The 17,074-nt window shown below is 34.6% G+C and overlaps 1 protein-coding gene and 1 pseudogene across 2 annotated transcripts; one reads left to right on the top strand and one right to left on the bottom strand.

The window, feature by feature from the left end:
- The first annotated feature begins 6,764 nt into the window (after window positions 1-6,764).
- LOC142163729 (U6 spliceosomal RNA) lies at window positions 6,765-6,861 on the top strand (annotated as a pseudogene).
- A 6,190-nt stretch (window positions 6,862-13,051) lies between these two features.
- Window positions 13,052-15,351, bottom strand: LOC107825517 (transcription factor MTB3). 2 transcript variants are annotated; one of them, XM_016652377.2, is made up of 2 exons: window positions 15,215-15,351; window positions 13,052-14,908 (listed from the first exon to the last, which is right to left on the bottom strand). In XM_016652377.2, exon 2 carries the CDS (start codon window positions 14,715-14,717, stop codon window positions 13,293-13,295), a length of 1,425 nt encoding a protein of 474 aa, XP_016507863.1. In that variant the 5' UTR covers window positions 14,718-14,908; window positions 15,215-15,351; the 3' UTR covers window positions 13,052-13,292. The 2 variants fall into 2 exon arrangements, with proteins under 2 accessions (XP_016507863.1, XP_016507862.1); XM_016652376.2 differs by having other exon boundaries at window positions 13,052-14,868; window positions 15,215-15,345.
- Window positions 15,352-17,074: the final 1,723 nt, after the last annotated feature.

A 17,074-nucleotide genomic window follows, 5' to 3' on the forward strand; every position in this document is an offset into this window, starting at 1 on the left:
GAAACCTGTTCGTCTCATAGAGACGGTTGCTTGTGCAACCTCAATTGTAGCTGATGATGTTCCTACTACTTATAAAGACGCTGTCCAAAGTTCAGAAGAAGATAAGTGGAGGATTGCCATGAATGATGAAATACAGTCCCTTCATCAGAATCATACATGGAGATTGGCCAATCTCCCGAAGGGAAAGAAAGCAATTGGGTGCAAATGGGTATTTGCAAAGAAGGAAGGATTTCCTAACCAAGTAGATGTTCGCTACAAAGCAAGATTGGTGGCCAAAGGATATGCTCAAAAGGAGGAAATTGATTACAATGAAGTGTTTTCTCCAGTTGTAAAACATTCCTCCATTAGAATTATGTTGGCTTTGGTAGCACAATTGGATTTGGAACTAGTTCAGATGGATGTAAAAACTGCGTTTTTACATGGAAACTTGGAGGAGGAAATCTACATGACTCAGCCAGAAGGATTCAAAGTTGCTGGAAAAGAAAATATGGTGTGCAAACTTGAAAAATCGTTGTACGGATTGAAACAATCTTCTAGACAATGGTACAAGCGATTTGACGAGTTTATGTTGCGGCAAGGGTACAAGAGAAGCAAATACGATCATTGTGTGTATTTGCACAAGCTTAAAGATGGTTCCTTTGTATATCTTCTCCTATATGTTGATGATATGTTGATAGCTTCCAAGAATTTGGAAGAAATTGATAAGTTGAAGATTCAACTGAAGAAGGAGTTCGAGATGAAGGATTTGGGTGAGGCAAAGAAAATTCTTGGCATGGAGATAATTAGAGATAGACGTTCAAAGAAACTCTGTTTATCTCAAAAGGAATATTTGAAGAGAGTACTTCAACGTTTTGGCATAGATGACAAGACTAAGCCAGTTAGTACTCCACTTGCTTCCCATTTTAAGCTAAGTACTACTATGTCGCCAATGGATGAAGCTGAACGAGAGTATATGTCAAAGGTACCATACGCAAATGTTGTTGGTAGCTTGATGTATGCAATGGTTTGCACAAGGCCTGACATTTCACAAGCTGTTGGAGTTATTAGCAGATATATGCACAATCCAGGGAAGGAGCATTGGCAAGCTGTGAAGTGGATTCTACGGTATATTCATAATACTGTAGATGTCGGGTTAGTTTTTGAGCAGGAAGACAATCAGTCTGTAGTTGGATATTGTGACTCAGATTTTGCGGGTGATATGGACAAACGAAGATCAGCTACTGGTTATGTGTTTACTTTTGCAAAGGCACCAGTTAGTTGGAAGTCTACTTTGCAGTCAACAGTTGCTTTGTCTACAACAGAGGCAGAGTACATGGCTATTACAGATGCTGTGAAAGAGGCAATTTGGCTTCAAGGATTGCTAAAGGAGCTTGGTGTTGAACAAAAAGGTATCACAATTTTTTGTGATAGTCAAAGTGCTATTCAATTAGCGAAGAACCAAGTTTATCATGCAAGGACGAAGCACATTGATGTTCGGTATCATTTCGTACGAGAAATCATAGAAGAAGGTAGAGTCACGGTGAAGAAAATTCATACTACAGAGAATCCTGCTGATATGCTGACAAAGGTGGTGACTGCGGTCAAGTTTCAACATTGTTTGGATTTGATCAACATTGTTGAACACTGAAGATTGAAGATGAAGACACAACCAAAATTTGTTATTGAGAGAGAATTGAAAATGTGGAATTTTGCCAAGGTGGAGATTTGTTGAAGTTTGGCAAAATGCCAAAGTCCCACATTGGTTGGGAGTTAAGTTTGGAGGGGATTTTTCCCCTATAAAAGAAGGCCTAATGTTTAGGATTGAGACACACCTCTCATTTGCCTTCTCATCTGTTTAAGGCATTTATATCTTCTCTCTTTAGTATTATTTCACTTGTATTTTTGGAGTGGAATAAAATATTTGGTTGTGTCCGAGGAGTAGGCAAAATTAGCCGAACCTCGTAAATTCTGGTGTTCCCTTTATTGTTGTTTTATTGTCTTATTTATTATTTGGTGGCTGTCATAATTTTTGGTATAGTAGTTGTGACTTATTCACACTCTATACATTTGGCTTCCGCAACACCTATCGTTGTAATATTTTGGTATAAAGCGGACAATATGACATAATTTTAAGACTATTTTTGGACTGTTTTAGCCCAACATATGAGTCTCAAACGAAGACAGAAGTCAAATGATTTTGTTTGCCCAGTTTTAAAAGACATTAGACATTAATGTAGACTGTAGTCATAAGACTCATAACGTGTGGGTGACCTTAGCCACCCAAGTGACGGAGCTAATACCCCAAGGAATGATTCAACCAAATACTCTTTCTCTTCATTTTGTTCAATTCTATTTTGGCGTGAAATCTTGAAATCTTTAGCAGACTTAAATGACTGTGATTCGAACAAACCTGAAAAAAGTTAAAACTTCAAAGTCATCGCATGTGAGTGCTAATACATTCAAAGTGATGAGCATAGTTCAAGGGAGTAAAACATAATTAAACCATTAAGAAATGCTTAAGTAAACCACCCTGCCAACCCCCCCCCCCCTCCCCCCAATAAAATAAAATACTACATGTTTGCTTAACATATAAAAAACATGTAGAAATTTTGAAATACTTCCAAATTTGGTGATTGAAAGTGGAAATGTCCTTTATCTTTTTTATTCGATATTATGTCTTCTCCCAACCATACAATACTGGCAATACGTGAAACTTTTTATCCTTGAAATTGTTCGACTATAGCCTTTCCTTCCTTGTTAAGAGAAAAATACGTTAATTTGATGAATAAGATGATATCGTGATTTGAGAATTTTTCATTACGTATTGTGTTGTGATTTTTATTATCAGAAAACTAAAACCAAGCTATATATCCAACTGGCCTGGAGATGAAAGAACTTGAAATTTTATAAGTTCTTAAAGAACTTGAAAATTGAAGAATACTATTCTCAAAAGACAGAGATTATAACGTTACACCACCACCACCAACAACAACAACCCAGTATAATCTCACTTAGTAGGGTCTGGGGAGGGTAGTGTGTACGCAGACCTTACCCCTACCCTGGGATAGAGAGGCTGTTTCCAAATAGACCCCGGACATCCTTCCTTTCAAGAACTTCCCACCTTGCTCTTGGGGAGACAAAGAGAAAAATACAATAGAAAAATATAGACACTGGTAATTAAAGATATTACGTATTAGTTTACGTTCTTTATTTTTCTTCGCTAAGTATATGAATTAATTAAGTACTCCATTACAAATCAGAAGTAGTTTTTTTCGTCAAACGTTCATAGTAGTTGAATGCATGCATGTATATATGTATGCAGGGGCGGAGCTACGTACTAAATTTAGGTTCTTCAGCACCCATTAAACTTTACACAACATAAGTATAGTTATATAAGAAATTTGAGACATCTGATATAAAAGGAAAAGAAACTACCTACCAATCAAAAAATTAAGTAGTTACGACACATCAAGAAAAATTAAGCACCCACGAACATAAAATTCTGGATCCGCCTGTATGTATGTATGTAGGGGCGGAGGCAGAGTGCGTTATGCGGGTTCCGCCTAATCCAGTAGTTTTTGTTCAAACCATGTATTGGTCTTAGAAAATCCATTGAATGTGTACAATTTATTAATTTAGAACTAGTAACTTAAAAAGATTACAATTCAGAACTCATAAATTAGTTCAAATCTTGGCTCCGCCTATGTGTGTATGTACATATATATGTATGAAAATTAAAGATTGATGTGTCTTTGTGAACAATAATATCGTAAATGAGCAAGCAAGTGTATGTATTATTTATACATGCATGAAAGTTGAAACTATACAAGATATTTGAGACTTCTACAAAAATCAAGAGTTTGTTTTTTGAGCAAGTTTTCTTTTGGTGGAAGGGCTCTAACCATTGACTGGTTGGGTATTACAAAGGAATTTAGAAATTGAATTTGTCTAATGGAGAATAAATCAGTCTCTCACCTTTTTAACCGTCACAATCGTAAAGCGTGTTAGCTTTAAGGGGATAAAAAGGAAATGATGACAAATGTGTCTTATTAAAGTCTATTATAGGGAGAGACTTTTATATATATTAAAACTAGTTCTATAGAGTACATGTTATCTTTCGATAGCATTAATACCGAGTAACTTTGTTCACTAAAATTTGGATGGACGAACAGAAATCACCTGCGTAGTCTTTTGTGTGGCAAAACTTTTGGCAATTGTTCATACAACTCTACAACTGGTTCTCCATATTAGCTTGCGCAGATTGTAGTAGAAAAATTTATTTACAGTGTGTACCTGTTCTGCATAATTCAGGAACAAAGGAAAATATTGATTTTGTACAGTTTTCCGCTTCTCATTTGCTTGTTAAGATGTCGGAACAAGATCGGTATATATTCTCACGTGGAATTTGATGAATTATTGTCTGAGATGGCTTAAATGCACTCGCCATATTTTTAGCATTATGAGAAACACGTGTCAAATATATAGTTGATTCGAGTTCATTTTATTATGAAGTTGATTTTTTTTCCCTTTAACTTTTATTTTATAACTTAAAAACATTCTTTGATAATATTTAGTATATAGCTTTTAAAAAGTTTTTGTCGACTGATATGAGTTACATGCTCGCATGCCCAAATACTAGTAGTTCCAAAGAAAAATGATAAAGGGGAAGTCGAAAACAAATTCCAGAGTAAAACTCTAAAGGGGAAAAGGAAATGAAGGAAGGAAATAAAATTTAAAAATACAATATAAGTTATAAAGTTTGTAATTACCGGAAAAAAGAATAACATTGTTCTTTTTATCCACTGTACCATAAATTATGGTGTACGGTAACATGTACAACAAAAATGAAACAACAGAAATAATTGAACCTACACCTATTGTGTGGAAGACTCTCACAGTACATTAGCCTGTAAGTCTTGAATTATTCTATGTTAAATGTATGAATTAATTGAATACTATTACACATAAGGAGTTCTTGTTGTCAGATGTTCATAGTAGCTTTTGATAAGCTTATTTCTGAGACGTAGCCACGAACACATCAAAAAGGACATTATTCTGAGGGGATGCATTAGTAGGAGGAAGAGCAGGCGCAAAAGCAGCTTCTTTACGGCCAACAAAGTTTCTTTCAGCGACTCTGGTTGTCATATTGACCACCAGTTCCGGGATTAGGTGATGGAGTCTTAATTGGGGGACGAGTTTGCAAAGATGGTAATAGAAGATGACTTGTTTTATCAAAAGTTCTTGTAGCTTCTATACGACCAACAAAGTACCTTTCAGTGACTTGGGCTGCCATATTGACACTAGCATTGGTTTTCGGATTGGGTGATGGAGTCTTAACTGGTGGACGGGTATGCAAAGATGGTAATAGGAGATGAACAGTTTCATCAAGAGTTGTTGTAGCTTCTTTACGACCAAAAAAGTTCCTTTCAGAGATTCTTGTTGCCATATTAACACTTGCACCCGTTTTTGGATTGGGTGATGGAGTCTTAACTGGGGGACGGGTTTGCAAAGATGGTAATAGAATATAACTACTTTCATCAAGAGTTCTTGCAGCTGCTTTACGACCAACAAAGTTCCTTTCGGTGATTCTGCTTGCCGTATTGACACTGGCCCCGGTTCCTGGATTGGGTGATGGAGTCTTAATGGGGGGATGAGTTTGAAAAGATGGTAATAGAAGATGACTAGTTTCATCCAGAGTTCTTGTAGCTTCTTTACGACCAACAAAGTTCCTTTCAGTGATTATGGTTGCCATATTGACACTGGCACCGGTTCCTGGATTGGGTGATGGAGTCTTAACTGGAGGACGGGTTTGCAGAGATGGTAATAGAAGACGATTAGTGTCATCAAGAGTTCTTATAGCTTCATTTGTTTCAATCCTTGAAAGAACTAGAAGAACAAGAAAGAGGAGGAATGGTTTCATTATACTATTAGAGCTGTTGATATCAACAAGTGTCATGTTAATGTTGTTTGCACAATTGAATATTGAATATATATACTAAAATAAGGGTGTTTAGAAAGATTGATGAGTCATTGTGGACAAGTATGTGTATTTATACCACATGAAATCTGAAACTAAACAAGTTTTTTTGTGACTTGTACAAAAAATCAAGTCTTTGTTCTTTCAGCACAGTTTTCTTTTTGGTGGAAGGCCTCTGACCATTGACTGCTTTGAGCATACAGAGGAACTTAGGAATTGAATTTGTCTAATGTAGAATCAATCAGAAAGTGGAAGTCACTCAACTTTTAACCATAGGCTTATTTTGTTATGCACAAGCTTAAAAGTGTTACTAAGGTTTGTTATTAATATGGTTTTAAGAAAACGTAAAAGGCCAAAAATGCCCCTAACCTATGTAGATTTAACTTATATATGTCATTCGTTAACCTATCGGTTCGTAGAAGCCACCACCGTTAAGGGCATTTTTGGTCCTTTTCCGTAATGAAAATGAGGAGGCTTCGTAACAAACTGTTTATACCCCTGAGACAACGTGGTAAATGTTACTAGGACTTGGAACTTTTTTTAAGGATTTTGACTATTGACTGTTCTGGCTAATACAAAGAAAATTTTGACAAATTGAATGGGTCATGTACTCATACGTGAGAGGAGGAGAAAAACTGAAGCGACTGATTAGGATTTAACCATAAAATACGCGCTAATTTGGTGATTCAAATAAACAAGAAAGTCATAGCAAGAAGCACGAAAGGAGGAAAAGAAACGAGTGAAGATTATTTTATGCACTCAATCATTCATTCTTATTACTGACACTCTAAATATTTTCTTTAACTTATGATAATGGGTCTATCCGACAAAATTGGAACGATATCGAGACGATTAACATGGCCTTTGCGCAAGGCTGACATGAACAAGTCGAGAAATAATCTTTTACCATATTAACCATGTTATTAATACTAGTACTTATACCGGACCATATTTCAATAGTAGAGCTGCAATGTCTAATTTCCACTAGATCTCCTTTGGGATCTTTACATAAATAGCCAGTCAAATTTATTGTTTACTTTTTTTTAGCTTTATACATAAATTATACAATGATTATATACGTATTATACATCAATTATACATATATTATATATTCGCTGGCTATTTTAAGTTTTAAACACTTGGTAGGCAGCTATTTAAGTTAATTCTTCATCTTCTTTTTCCCTACCCGGCTTGGCGTTTTAGGGGCAAAGTGGATGTGTCCTATTATAATCTCTATCTTTTGAGGATAATATTCCCCAAATTTCTTTCAAATGTCGAAGTAATTCTCTATAATTTGTTTTAAAATTCAAAGTTCTCCTTTGTTTCGTTTAATTTCTAGTCATTATTAATCGAGGAGAATCCTTTTTTCCCCATCTCCATTGGATAGATTGATATTAGTCTTGTGATAGAAAAGTTTGATCATGGTTTAGAATTAAGGAACACTAGTTATATCGTCAACAAATGCAAGTCAAAGCGTTATTTTTCACGCGTTGGATTTGTGTTTGATCATAAATATCTAGCTTGTAAGTAATTTGCATTATATTTTTTAGAGTTTAGAAAATATCATCTAAATATTATGCAGCACTGGCATTGCACAGAAGAAATTAAAGGCGCTTTATCATGTCAAATATCATGAAACAAAGACAATTGATTGATCAATAATGTTTTCTTTAAACACCATATATACAAAGAAACTCATGTAATTGAATCCACATCTATAATGTGAGAGTACAGTACCACGAAATTGTAAGTCTTAATTGGTTTATTCTATGTTAAGTATATGAATTAATTGAATATTTGTTACAAATAAAGAATTCTTCTTGTCAAACGCTTATAGTTGAAGAGGAGGAGCAAAAGTAACTTATTTGCGACCAACAAAGTTTCTTTTAGTAACCCTGCTTGCTATATTGACCCTAGCCGCCGGTTCCTGGATTGGGTGTTGGAGTCTTAATTGGGGGACGAGTTTGCAAAGATGGTAGTAGAAGATGATTAGTTTCATCAAGAGTTCTTGTAGCTTTTTTACAACCAACAAAGTTCTTTTCAGTGACTCTGGCTGCCATATTAACTCTGGCACCGGTTCCTGGATTGGGTGATGGAGTCTTAATTGGGGGATGGGTTTGCAAAGATCGTAGTAAAAGATGACTAGTTTCTTCAAGAGTTCTTGTAGCTTTTTCACGACCAACAAAGTTCCTTTCAGTGACTTTGGCTGTCATACTAACAATGACACCGGTTCTTGGATTGGGTGATGGAGTTTTAACTAGGAGATGGGTTTGCAAAGATGGTAGTAAAAGATGACTAGTTTTGTCAAGAGTTCTTGTAGCTTTTTGACGACCAACAAAGTTCCTTTCAGTGACTTTGGATGCCATACTAACACTGGCTCCGGTTCCTGGATTGGGTGATGGAGTCTTAACTGGGGGTCGGGTTTGCAAAAATGGTAGTAAAAGATGACTAGTTTCATCAAGAGTCGTTCTTGTAGCTTTTTTACGACCAACAAGATCCTTTCAGTGACTCTGGCTGTCATACTAACATTGGCACCGGTTCCTGAATTAGGTGATGGAGTGTTAATTGGGAGATAGGTTTGTAAAGATGATAGTAAAAGATGACTAGTTTCATCAAGAATTCTTATAGCTTCATTTGTTTCAATCATTGAAAGAACAAGAAGGAGGAGAAAGGGTGTTATTATAAGTCTCATGTTGATTTTGTTTCACAATTGTTCTAAACTGAGGATAAATTGAAAAGATATTTTGAATAATACTATCTTAAATAAGCAGTATGTCTATTTATAAACATGAAAACTGAAACTAAATTGACTCTTTAATTTGTGACTTCTACAAAAATCAATTGTCTTTGTTCTTAGGCAAGTTTTCTTTTGGTAGAAGAGCTCTGACCATTGACTGCTTGGGTTTTACAGAGGAAACTAGAAATTGAATTTGTCTAACGGAGAATAAATCAGAAAATGGAAGTCACTCACATTTTTAACCGTCGCAAACGTAAAGCGTGTTAGCTTTAAGGGGGATAAAAGGAAATGACGAATGAGTCGTGAACATGGGCGAATGTAATGTTATACTGACGGTTTAACCAATAACTTTCGATGCGAAGCAAAAATTTATTAAAATTACAAAAATATTCGATATGAATCCATAACTGTAAAAATATAATGAGTCTAATGCTAAAAACCTTAAAAGTTGAACCCATAAAGTTTAAATTTTGGATTCGCTTTTCATCGTGAAGTCTTTGGCCATAAAAAAATTCTCCTTTTTTTCACTTTTTTTTTGTCGAAATTAATGTTTGGCCATGAAATTTTCAATTTTCACTTGAAGATGAATTTCAGAATTTTTTGAAAATTTGAAAAACTCAAAAAAGCTATTTGTTAAAATTTTCACTTCAGATCACTCACAAAAATTTAAAGACAACCTAAAATTATATTCATGTTCAAACACAACTCTAATTTTTAAATACCATTTCACTTGGAAAAAAATTCACTTTTTTCGAAATTTAACAATTCTTATGTCCAAACGCCCACTTAAGTAACACAATTCCTACTAGTAGTGCATGTCGGAATTTTTTAAATGGTGTTAATATCTTTGTATTCTTTTAATTAAGATTTGATTTTCATTAATCCTATATTTTAATTTCTTTTTCTCTACCCATATATTTATATCAATCAATATTCTATATATAAATATATAAATGTAAAGGAAGGACTAAGAGTGATGACTTGGTACCTCTCTTTGGCTAAGAAACACATTTCTCTTTTTTCTCCTTTTTTTAGATTTTTCTCTTATTCTTGAGTCCCAAAAAATTGAGTTAAAACAATAACCGTACGTGTGCCATTCAAAAGTCAGAATCATCAATATATTAAAAGCCCAAGAGTCTCCCTAGGTACAACAACTCTGGGTGAAAAATATTTTACAGAAACTCCTCTACCAAAAGTGAGGTTGTATTCACGAAGCTATTGAGCAAATTTTCTGCCTAAGAGTATGGATATGCAAGTCTGCATAGGATATTGCAGTTGTGGAACTGTCCCTTAAACAATGGACTATCTCGCAATTTCTCAGTATTTTACAATAAAATTTTGAATTATCCTAGTTGTGAATTTAATCGCCAAAAATTTCATTATTCTTTGTGCTGGTGCTAAACAAAAGATCATTGGAGATAACCTATTGATTGATGTATGACATTCTTCAGATCAAGTCTTTCAGAGGTATTTAAGATCAGGTGCGGATCCAGGATTTGGAGGTTACGGGTGCCAAGCTAATCAATTTGATCAACTCGGGCGTCGGTTCGGGTTATTCATCTTTTTTTATTTATATAGACAAATCGATCAAACGATAAAAGTATAATAACTATAACTAATTGACGCAACCATAAAACTTCCAACAATAATATTAATATTATAAATATACATCATCTATTTACAATTGTCCTCGACGAGTTTTCATATTTTGAAAACGATCCATAATGACATCATTACTTACATTTGTGAATACATCACGCTCTATATAAGATGAGAAACATTGGCATTTGCTTGGCTCAAGGATTGACAACTAGGACTTGGTTGAGAATGGTCCAACCTCGTGACAAATTTATCCATCTGAATTCAATTCCTATAAAATAAAAGCTCATTCTAGTGAGAAAGCTTTCTATGTAGCTCACTATGGAATATAGAATAATTTCTACTACTTCATACCATCAATAAGCTTAGCCAATGAAAATTATTCAACTTTCCCTAATACTTTTATTGTTAAAATGGAGTTAATTTTGAATTTATCTTGGTCAAAAATATTGGGGATATTCTTTCTTTTAGCCACGAAATTAATTTCTACAATGAAACCATTTAACGGCGGTGGCTTCTACGAACCGATAGGTTAATGAATGACATATATAAGTTAAATCTACATAGGTTAGGGGCATTTTTGGCCTTTTACATTTTCTTAAAACCATATTAATAACAAACCTTAGTAACACTTTTAAGCTTGTGCATAACAAAATAAGCCTATGGTTAAAAGTTGAGTGACTTCCACTTTCTGATTGATTCTACATCAGACAAATTCAATTCCTAAGTTCCTCTGTATGCTCAAAGCAGTCAATGGTCAGAGGCCTTCCACCAAAAAGAAAACTGTGCTGAAAGAACAAAGACTTGATTTTTTTTACAAGTCACAAAAAAACTTGTTTAGTTTCAGATTTCATGTGGTATAAATACACATACTTGTCCACAATGACTCATCAATTTTTCTAAACACCCTTATTTTAGTATATATATTCAATATTCAATTGTGCAAACAACATTAACATGACACTTGTTGATATCAACAGCTCTAATAGTATAATGAAACCATTCCTCCTCTTTCTTGTTCTTCTAGTTCTTTCAAGGATTGAAACAAATGAAGCTATAAGAACTCTTGATGACACTAATCGTCTTCTATTACCATCTCTGCAAACCCGTCCTCCAGTTAAGACTCCATCAACCAATCCAGGAACCGGTGCCAGTGTCAATATGGCAACCACAATCACTGAAAGGAACTTTGTTGGTCGTAAAGAAGCTACAAAAACTCTGGATGAAACTAGTCATCTTCTATTACCATCTTTTCAAACTCATCCTCCCATTAAGACTCCATCACCCAATCCAGGAACCGGGGCCAGTGTCAATACGGCAAGCAGAATCACCGAAAGGAACTTTGTTGGTCGTAAAGCAGCTGCAAGAACTCTTGATGAAAGTAGCTATATTCTATTACCATCTTTGCAAACCCGTCCCCCAATTAAGACTCCATCTCCCAATCCAAAAACTGGTGCCAGTATCAATATGGCAACCACAATCACTGAAAGGAACTTTGTTGGTCGTAAAGAAGCTACAAGAACTATTGATGAAAATAATAATCTTCTATTACCATCTCTGAAAACTCGTCCCCCAGTTAAGACTCCATCACCCAATCCAAAAACGGGTGCAAGTGTTAATATGGCAACAAGAATCTCTGAAAGGAACTTTGTTGGTCGTAAAGAAGCTACAACAACTCTTGATGAAATTGGTCATCTCCTATTACCATCTTTGCATACCCGTCCACCAGTTAAGACTCCATCACCCAATCCGAAAACCAATGCTAGTGTCAATATGGCAGCCCAAGTCACTGAAAGGTACTTTGTTGGTCGTATAGAAGCTACAAGAACTTTTGATAAAACAAGTCATCTTCTATTAACATCTTTGCAAACTCGTCCCCCAGTTAAGACTCCATCACCCAATCCCGGAACTCCATCACTCAATCCCGGAACTGGTGGTCAATATGACAACCAGAGTCGCTGAAAGAAACTTTGTTGGCCGTAAAGAAGCTGCTTTTGCGCCTGCTCTTCCTCCTACTAATGCATCCCCTCAGAATAATGTCCTTTTTGATGTGTTTGTGGCTACGTCTCAGAAATAAGCTTATCAAAAGCTACTATGAACATCTGACAACAAGAACTCCTTATGTGTAATAGTATTCAATTAATTCATACATTTAACATAGAATAATTCAAGACTTACAGGCTAATGTACTGTGAGAGTCTTCCACACAATAGGTGTAGGTTCAATTATTTCTGTTGTTTCATTTTTGTTGTACATGTTACCGTACACCATAATTTATGGTACAGTGGATAAAAAGAACAATGTTATTCTTTTTTCCGGTAATTACAAACTTTATAACTTATATATGATAATGCACCTATAATTTTTCTGTCAATGCCAGTGCTGCATAATTTTCAGATGCCATCCTTTAAAATGCAATCTGAACACTGGTTTGACGAAAGTCGCATCATTTAGTTTTGGCATACTGAACGAAAATCATAAGGATAGCAGGAACTACAATGCACAATTTGCTAGATTGGACTGATTCCAGATTCATTCCCTCAATTAGTAAAGGAGCAAGAAGATATTACTCTACAAACTGACAAGCTACACATTGAAGCTCATACACCAATCATAGATGAAAGTATAATAATCTGAATACTCTGATACTAATCACCCGTTAACAAGAAATTAACTTGCATTAACTACAAACAACATATATAGCATGAGTGATCTCGTCTTGAAATACCTGAATCAGTCGGAATGAGCAGCTGCTAGTATTTCCGTCAAATTTTCATTGAAGATATGATTCTCATCAAATTAAACATATATAAGTATATAGTCTGCAAAATATAATGCAAATTTACAAGCTAGATAGTGATGCCCATACACGACGAATCGAGGAAAGGACAACATCTGCAAACTCCGATATAGATCACCAGTTCTTTAATGAGAAACGGCTTGCATTATACTACAAACAACGTACATATTATAACTAACCTTATTTTTTAAACACCTAAATCATTTGGATAGAGCAGCTGTGAGCTTTTCCTTCAAATTCTCAGCAGCACCACCAGGAGCTCGTATAGAGAATGTGTGGACGATTTCACTGTTTTCTGTTAATGAGACATTGGATTCTTGTGCCACTATTTGATGTTCTTGAAATGTCTTCAGAACTCTAGAAACAGGGTGAGCATTCAAAGGGCAGCCTACTCTTACAACTGCATCATCTTGTCTTTGATGAAAATCAATTTCCAGGGGAGCCTGCTGTTTTTGCTGGTCGTTTACCATCTCCTTCTCAGCATCTAAAACCCTAATTTTAGCCTGAAGATCTGTGATATATGCAATTGCATCTCCAAGCAGCGATGCTTTATCCATCTTTGAGATATTTGGAACAACTGCTCTTAAAGCGTAAAACCTCTGGTTAAGCTTCTCGCGCCTCTGCCTCTCTGCTTCAACATGATTCAATGCTTCTTCTCTCCCATTGGCCGGCTTTCTGCCTCTTTTTCTTGGCTTCCGTTCATCTAATTCAAGTTTCCCTTCACCTTCATCGCTTCGATACCCATTCGATGAGTTTCCATAAACTTGAGAACTACCTAGCGCTGCTTGTACTTCGTAAGCATCTGTAGCAAAACTCAGATCTTCTTCCACCTTCGGAGAAAAATTTATGCTGATGGGACCCGACTTAGAACCACCGAGACTGAGTTCCCGCCCAAATATCTTTGGAATTGCTTTAGGTTGTGGAGGATTAGATACCACCACCGATGTTTTCACCGTCTGAATCAAATTCTGATCTTCTGGAATTGACTTTAGAGAACCAAGCTCCACGACCCCTGATTTCAGCGGAATAAATACTAGTGTCTCAAATCGAGCCAACTTTGCTAGATAAGATCTTGATTGGAAATGTTCTAAGCAACCTCTTACATCGGAAACCCATATTGATCTAGCAGAATTAAATGATTGAGAAGGACTAGAAGGCTTCTCAAAAGGGAAGATATAATACATTGACGTGAGATAAAACACCTCCACGTCCGAGACAGAATCCAACTTGGCAGCAATATTATCATCTGCTGACCCTCCAAAGCAAGTGTGAATCTTTTGAAGAACAAGTTTTTTCTTGTTTCCATCCATCATTTTCTGATGCTCGGAATCATTCCCGCCTTCACTTTGTCCCATCTTTGCTTCTCGGCAATGTCCATCACCCCATATCAAAGCTGATTTCCCCGATTTCGACTTTGCAACTTGCCAATAGATTGCGTAAGTCCAATCAGACCCCTCGACAATCTTGCAAAGCGATTGCTGCACGCCCAAATCCCCTCTCGACGAAGTAAATTCCATGAGCATGCTATTGGAAGCTGACCAGGTGAAAAATTCTACTGCTTCTCTTCCCAATACTCCCTCCATAATAACCCTTTCCTCTTCCTTCATAAAAAGTTTCTCCCCCATATTAAACAACTCAAAAATCCCCAATTCCACACACTTGAATTATCCTTAAAAATTGATTCTTTAATTCATATCCAAAACCTACACCAACCCAAATATTGATGGGATACTATGACAGAGCACTCCCAGAATCATGAAATACCTCTGGCAAACCCTAGAAAAATTCCATTCTCAAAAAGTTCAAATTTTTAACCCTAAACCACAAATTCAAGAATTGGAATATCATGAGAAGACCGACAAAATGAAAAACAGATACTAATTCTGGAACAAAATGGTACTTTTATTAGCAAAGAGAAAAACAGAAAATCGTTCAAAAATGGGAACTTTAGTAGTCAAGTAGCGAGATTCACTTCACCAATTACAATTCTGAGGAAAGAAAAAAAAAATTGAAGGCGGTTTATATAAGTTTTTGTACAAAATATAAAACAAAAGGCCAGAAACGGGAAATTTAAAGGAAAATAAGTTGAAGAAAGCAAATTGGAAATGGAAGTAAGAGTTACCTGAAGAAGCTGAAATGAAGATGGTGAAAGGTGCATGTATATGAAAGGAGAAAGATTTCCTCGTTTTTCATGTGGACTTCATCTGTAGAATTTAGATCTGAATCACAAGAACTATCAAGTATATTATTATCATTATTGTAAAGTTTCTTTTTAATTAGGGTAGATAGTGTGATTATTTTATTTTTTGGTTGGATTACCTGGACCTTTTCTTTAATCTAACAAGTTTTTTTATCTCAATTTTAATTTAATACTTAGTAAGTAACAAGATTAAGCAGTTCTTTTTTGAATGGTTTAAAAATATTGGTGAAATTATATTTGTGGTGCTTAATTTTTAAGATGTTATGAATTTTTGTCATTCTTTTTTGAATTAGTTCACATAAAGTGTTAGTCTTTCTTTTGTTTTTCATTCGGTGTTTATATTTATTTATTTTTATCTCCATTAATTTAAATTTGTTATAAGTTTCGTTAAATAGGAAAGCACTATCCACTAAAAAACTTTATTCTCAAGACTTGCACCTCAAAAATCTGGTTAAGAATAGAAATATATTGTTCATCCACCACAATTCTTAGCTTAACGTCAGTAATATTTGAGCTGCTAAAATTAATTTATAGTGGCTATTGATTTTTTAACAGCTTGTTTGGATGGTTGTTACTTGTTGTATTGTATCGTATTGTTACTTTAAATACAATATTTGTTTTAATTGTTATTTAAATTTTTTGTATCATATCATTAAACTCGTCGTTTCATAACAACGAAAAGTGTCACTTTATGGAACGACCGACATGGTGTGGTCGCATTGTTACCTTATTTTTTCTCTTATCTTGCCCTTCCTTATTATTAAATAATCATATTTTATCTTTTACCCTACCTTTTTTATAATAATTTTATCTTGTACCTTACTTCTTTTTTTATATATAATATTATAAATTTATTCTTTATATTGTTGATACATAACATTATAAAACGATGACAAACAATACAATCTATTCAAATATTATACACATCAAAATAATACAGTACAACACTATACAATGGATTATGAAATGATATATAACAACCATCCAAACAAACGTAAGTGGAAGAAAGGCATGCCCTTATGTACATGATCCATTTGTTAGTCTCTTTAGGACTCAAAATCTGTTTTTCTCTTATTTATTCCTAGAAACTTTTGCGAAGAATCTTTTTGATTATATATCTCAAGAATCAAAGAAAAAACGTGTAAACTACAGTCCATACACATTTGAATTTTTTTCATAGACCGTTTAATCAATCTTTTGTTTTTTTACAAATGTTGTCCAAATAACTTAATTTTTGTTTAGCTAGCAGCCAAATACATGTATCAACAGTAGGTAAAATCAACAATTTCTGGCTAGAGCAGTTGAACATTTTGCTCTAATGAGCATAGTAATTGACCCTGACCGCCTTAAAATCTTTCATATGTATCACGACAGATATTATTATTATTATAGATTTATTTTTGAAAGAGAAAGATGACCTAATAATGATAAAAATTTATCTTTATACTAAATCTTATAATTTTATCCGGGTTAAATTATAAATTAAGATAAGAATATGCAATTAATTAATTATAATTTCGTAATAAAAGTATATTCCAAGACATATATCATTTTATTGGTTTGGGTAAATGTTGAAGGTGAATAAAAAAATTTACCGACTAAAATCAATATGAGGGAATGGTCAAGTGAAAAAATCATAAATAGCAAAATTTACAATTGAATTGAAAAATAGCTACAATTTTTACGTAATCGAAATTTAGCCATCTTTTTATGTAAAGATAAAATCTAAACAAAAATATCCTTAAAAATCCGGAAAAAAACTCCAGCATAATATGCTGAAGT

Source organism: Nicotiana tabacum, chromosome 8 (assembly GCF_000715075.1).
Source record: "Nicotiana tabacum cultivar K326 chromosome 8, ASM71507v2, whole genome shotgun sequence".
Taxonomy (NCBI): Eukaryota; Viridiplantae; Streptophyta; class Magnoliopsida; order Solanales; family Solanaceae; genus Nicotiana; species Nicotiana tabacum.

Excerpts from the sequence above, each read along its gene's own strand:
- LOC107825517 (XM_016652377.2), bottom strand. The coding sequence starts at position 14,717 with ATGGGGGAGAAACTTTTTATGAAGGAAGAGGAAAGGGTTATTATGGAG.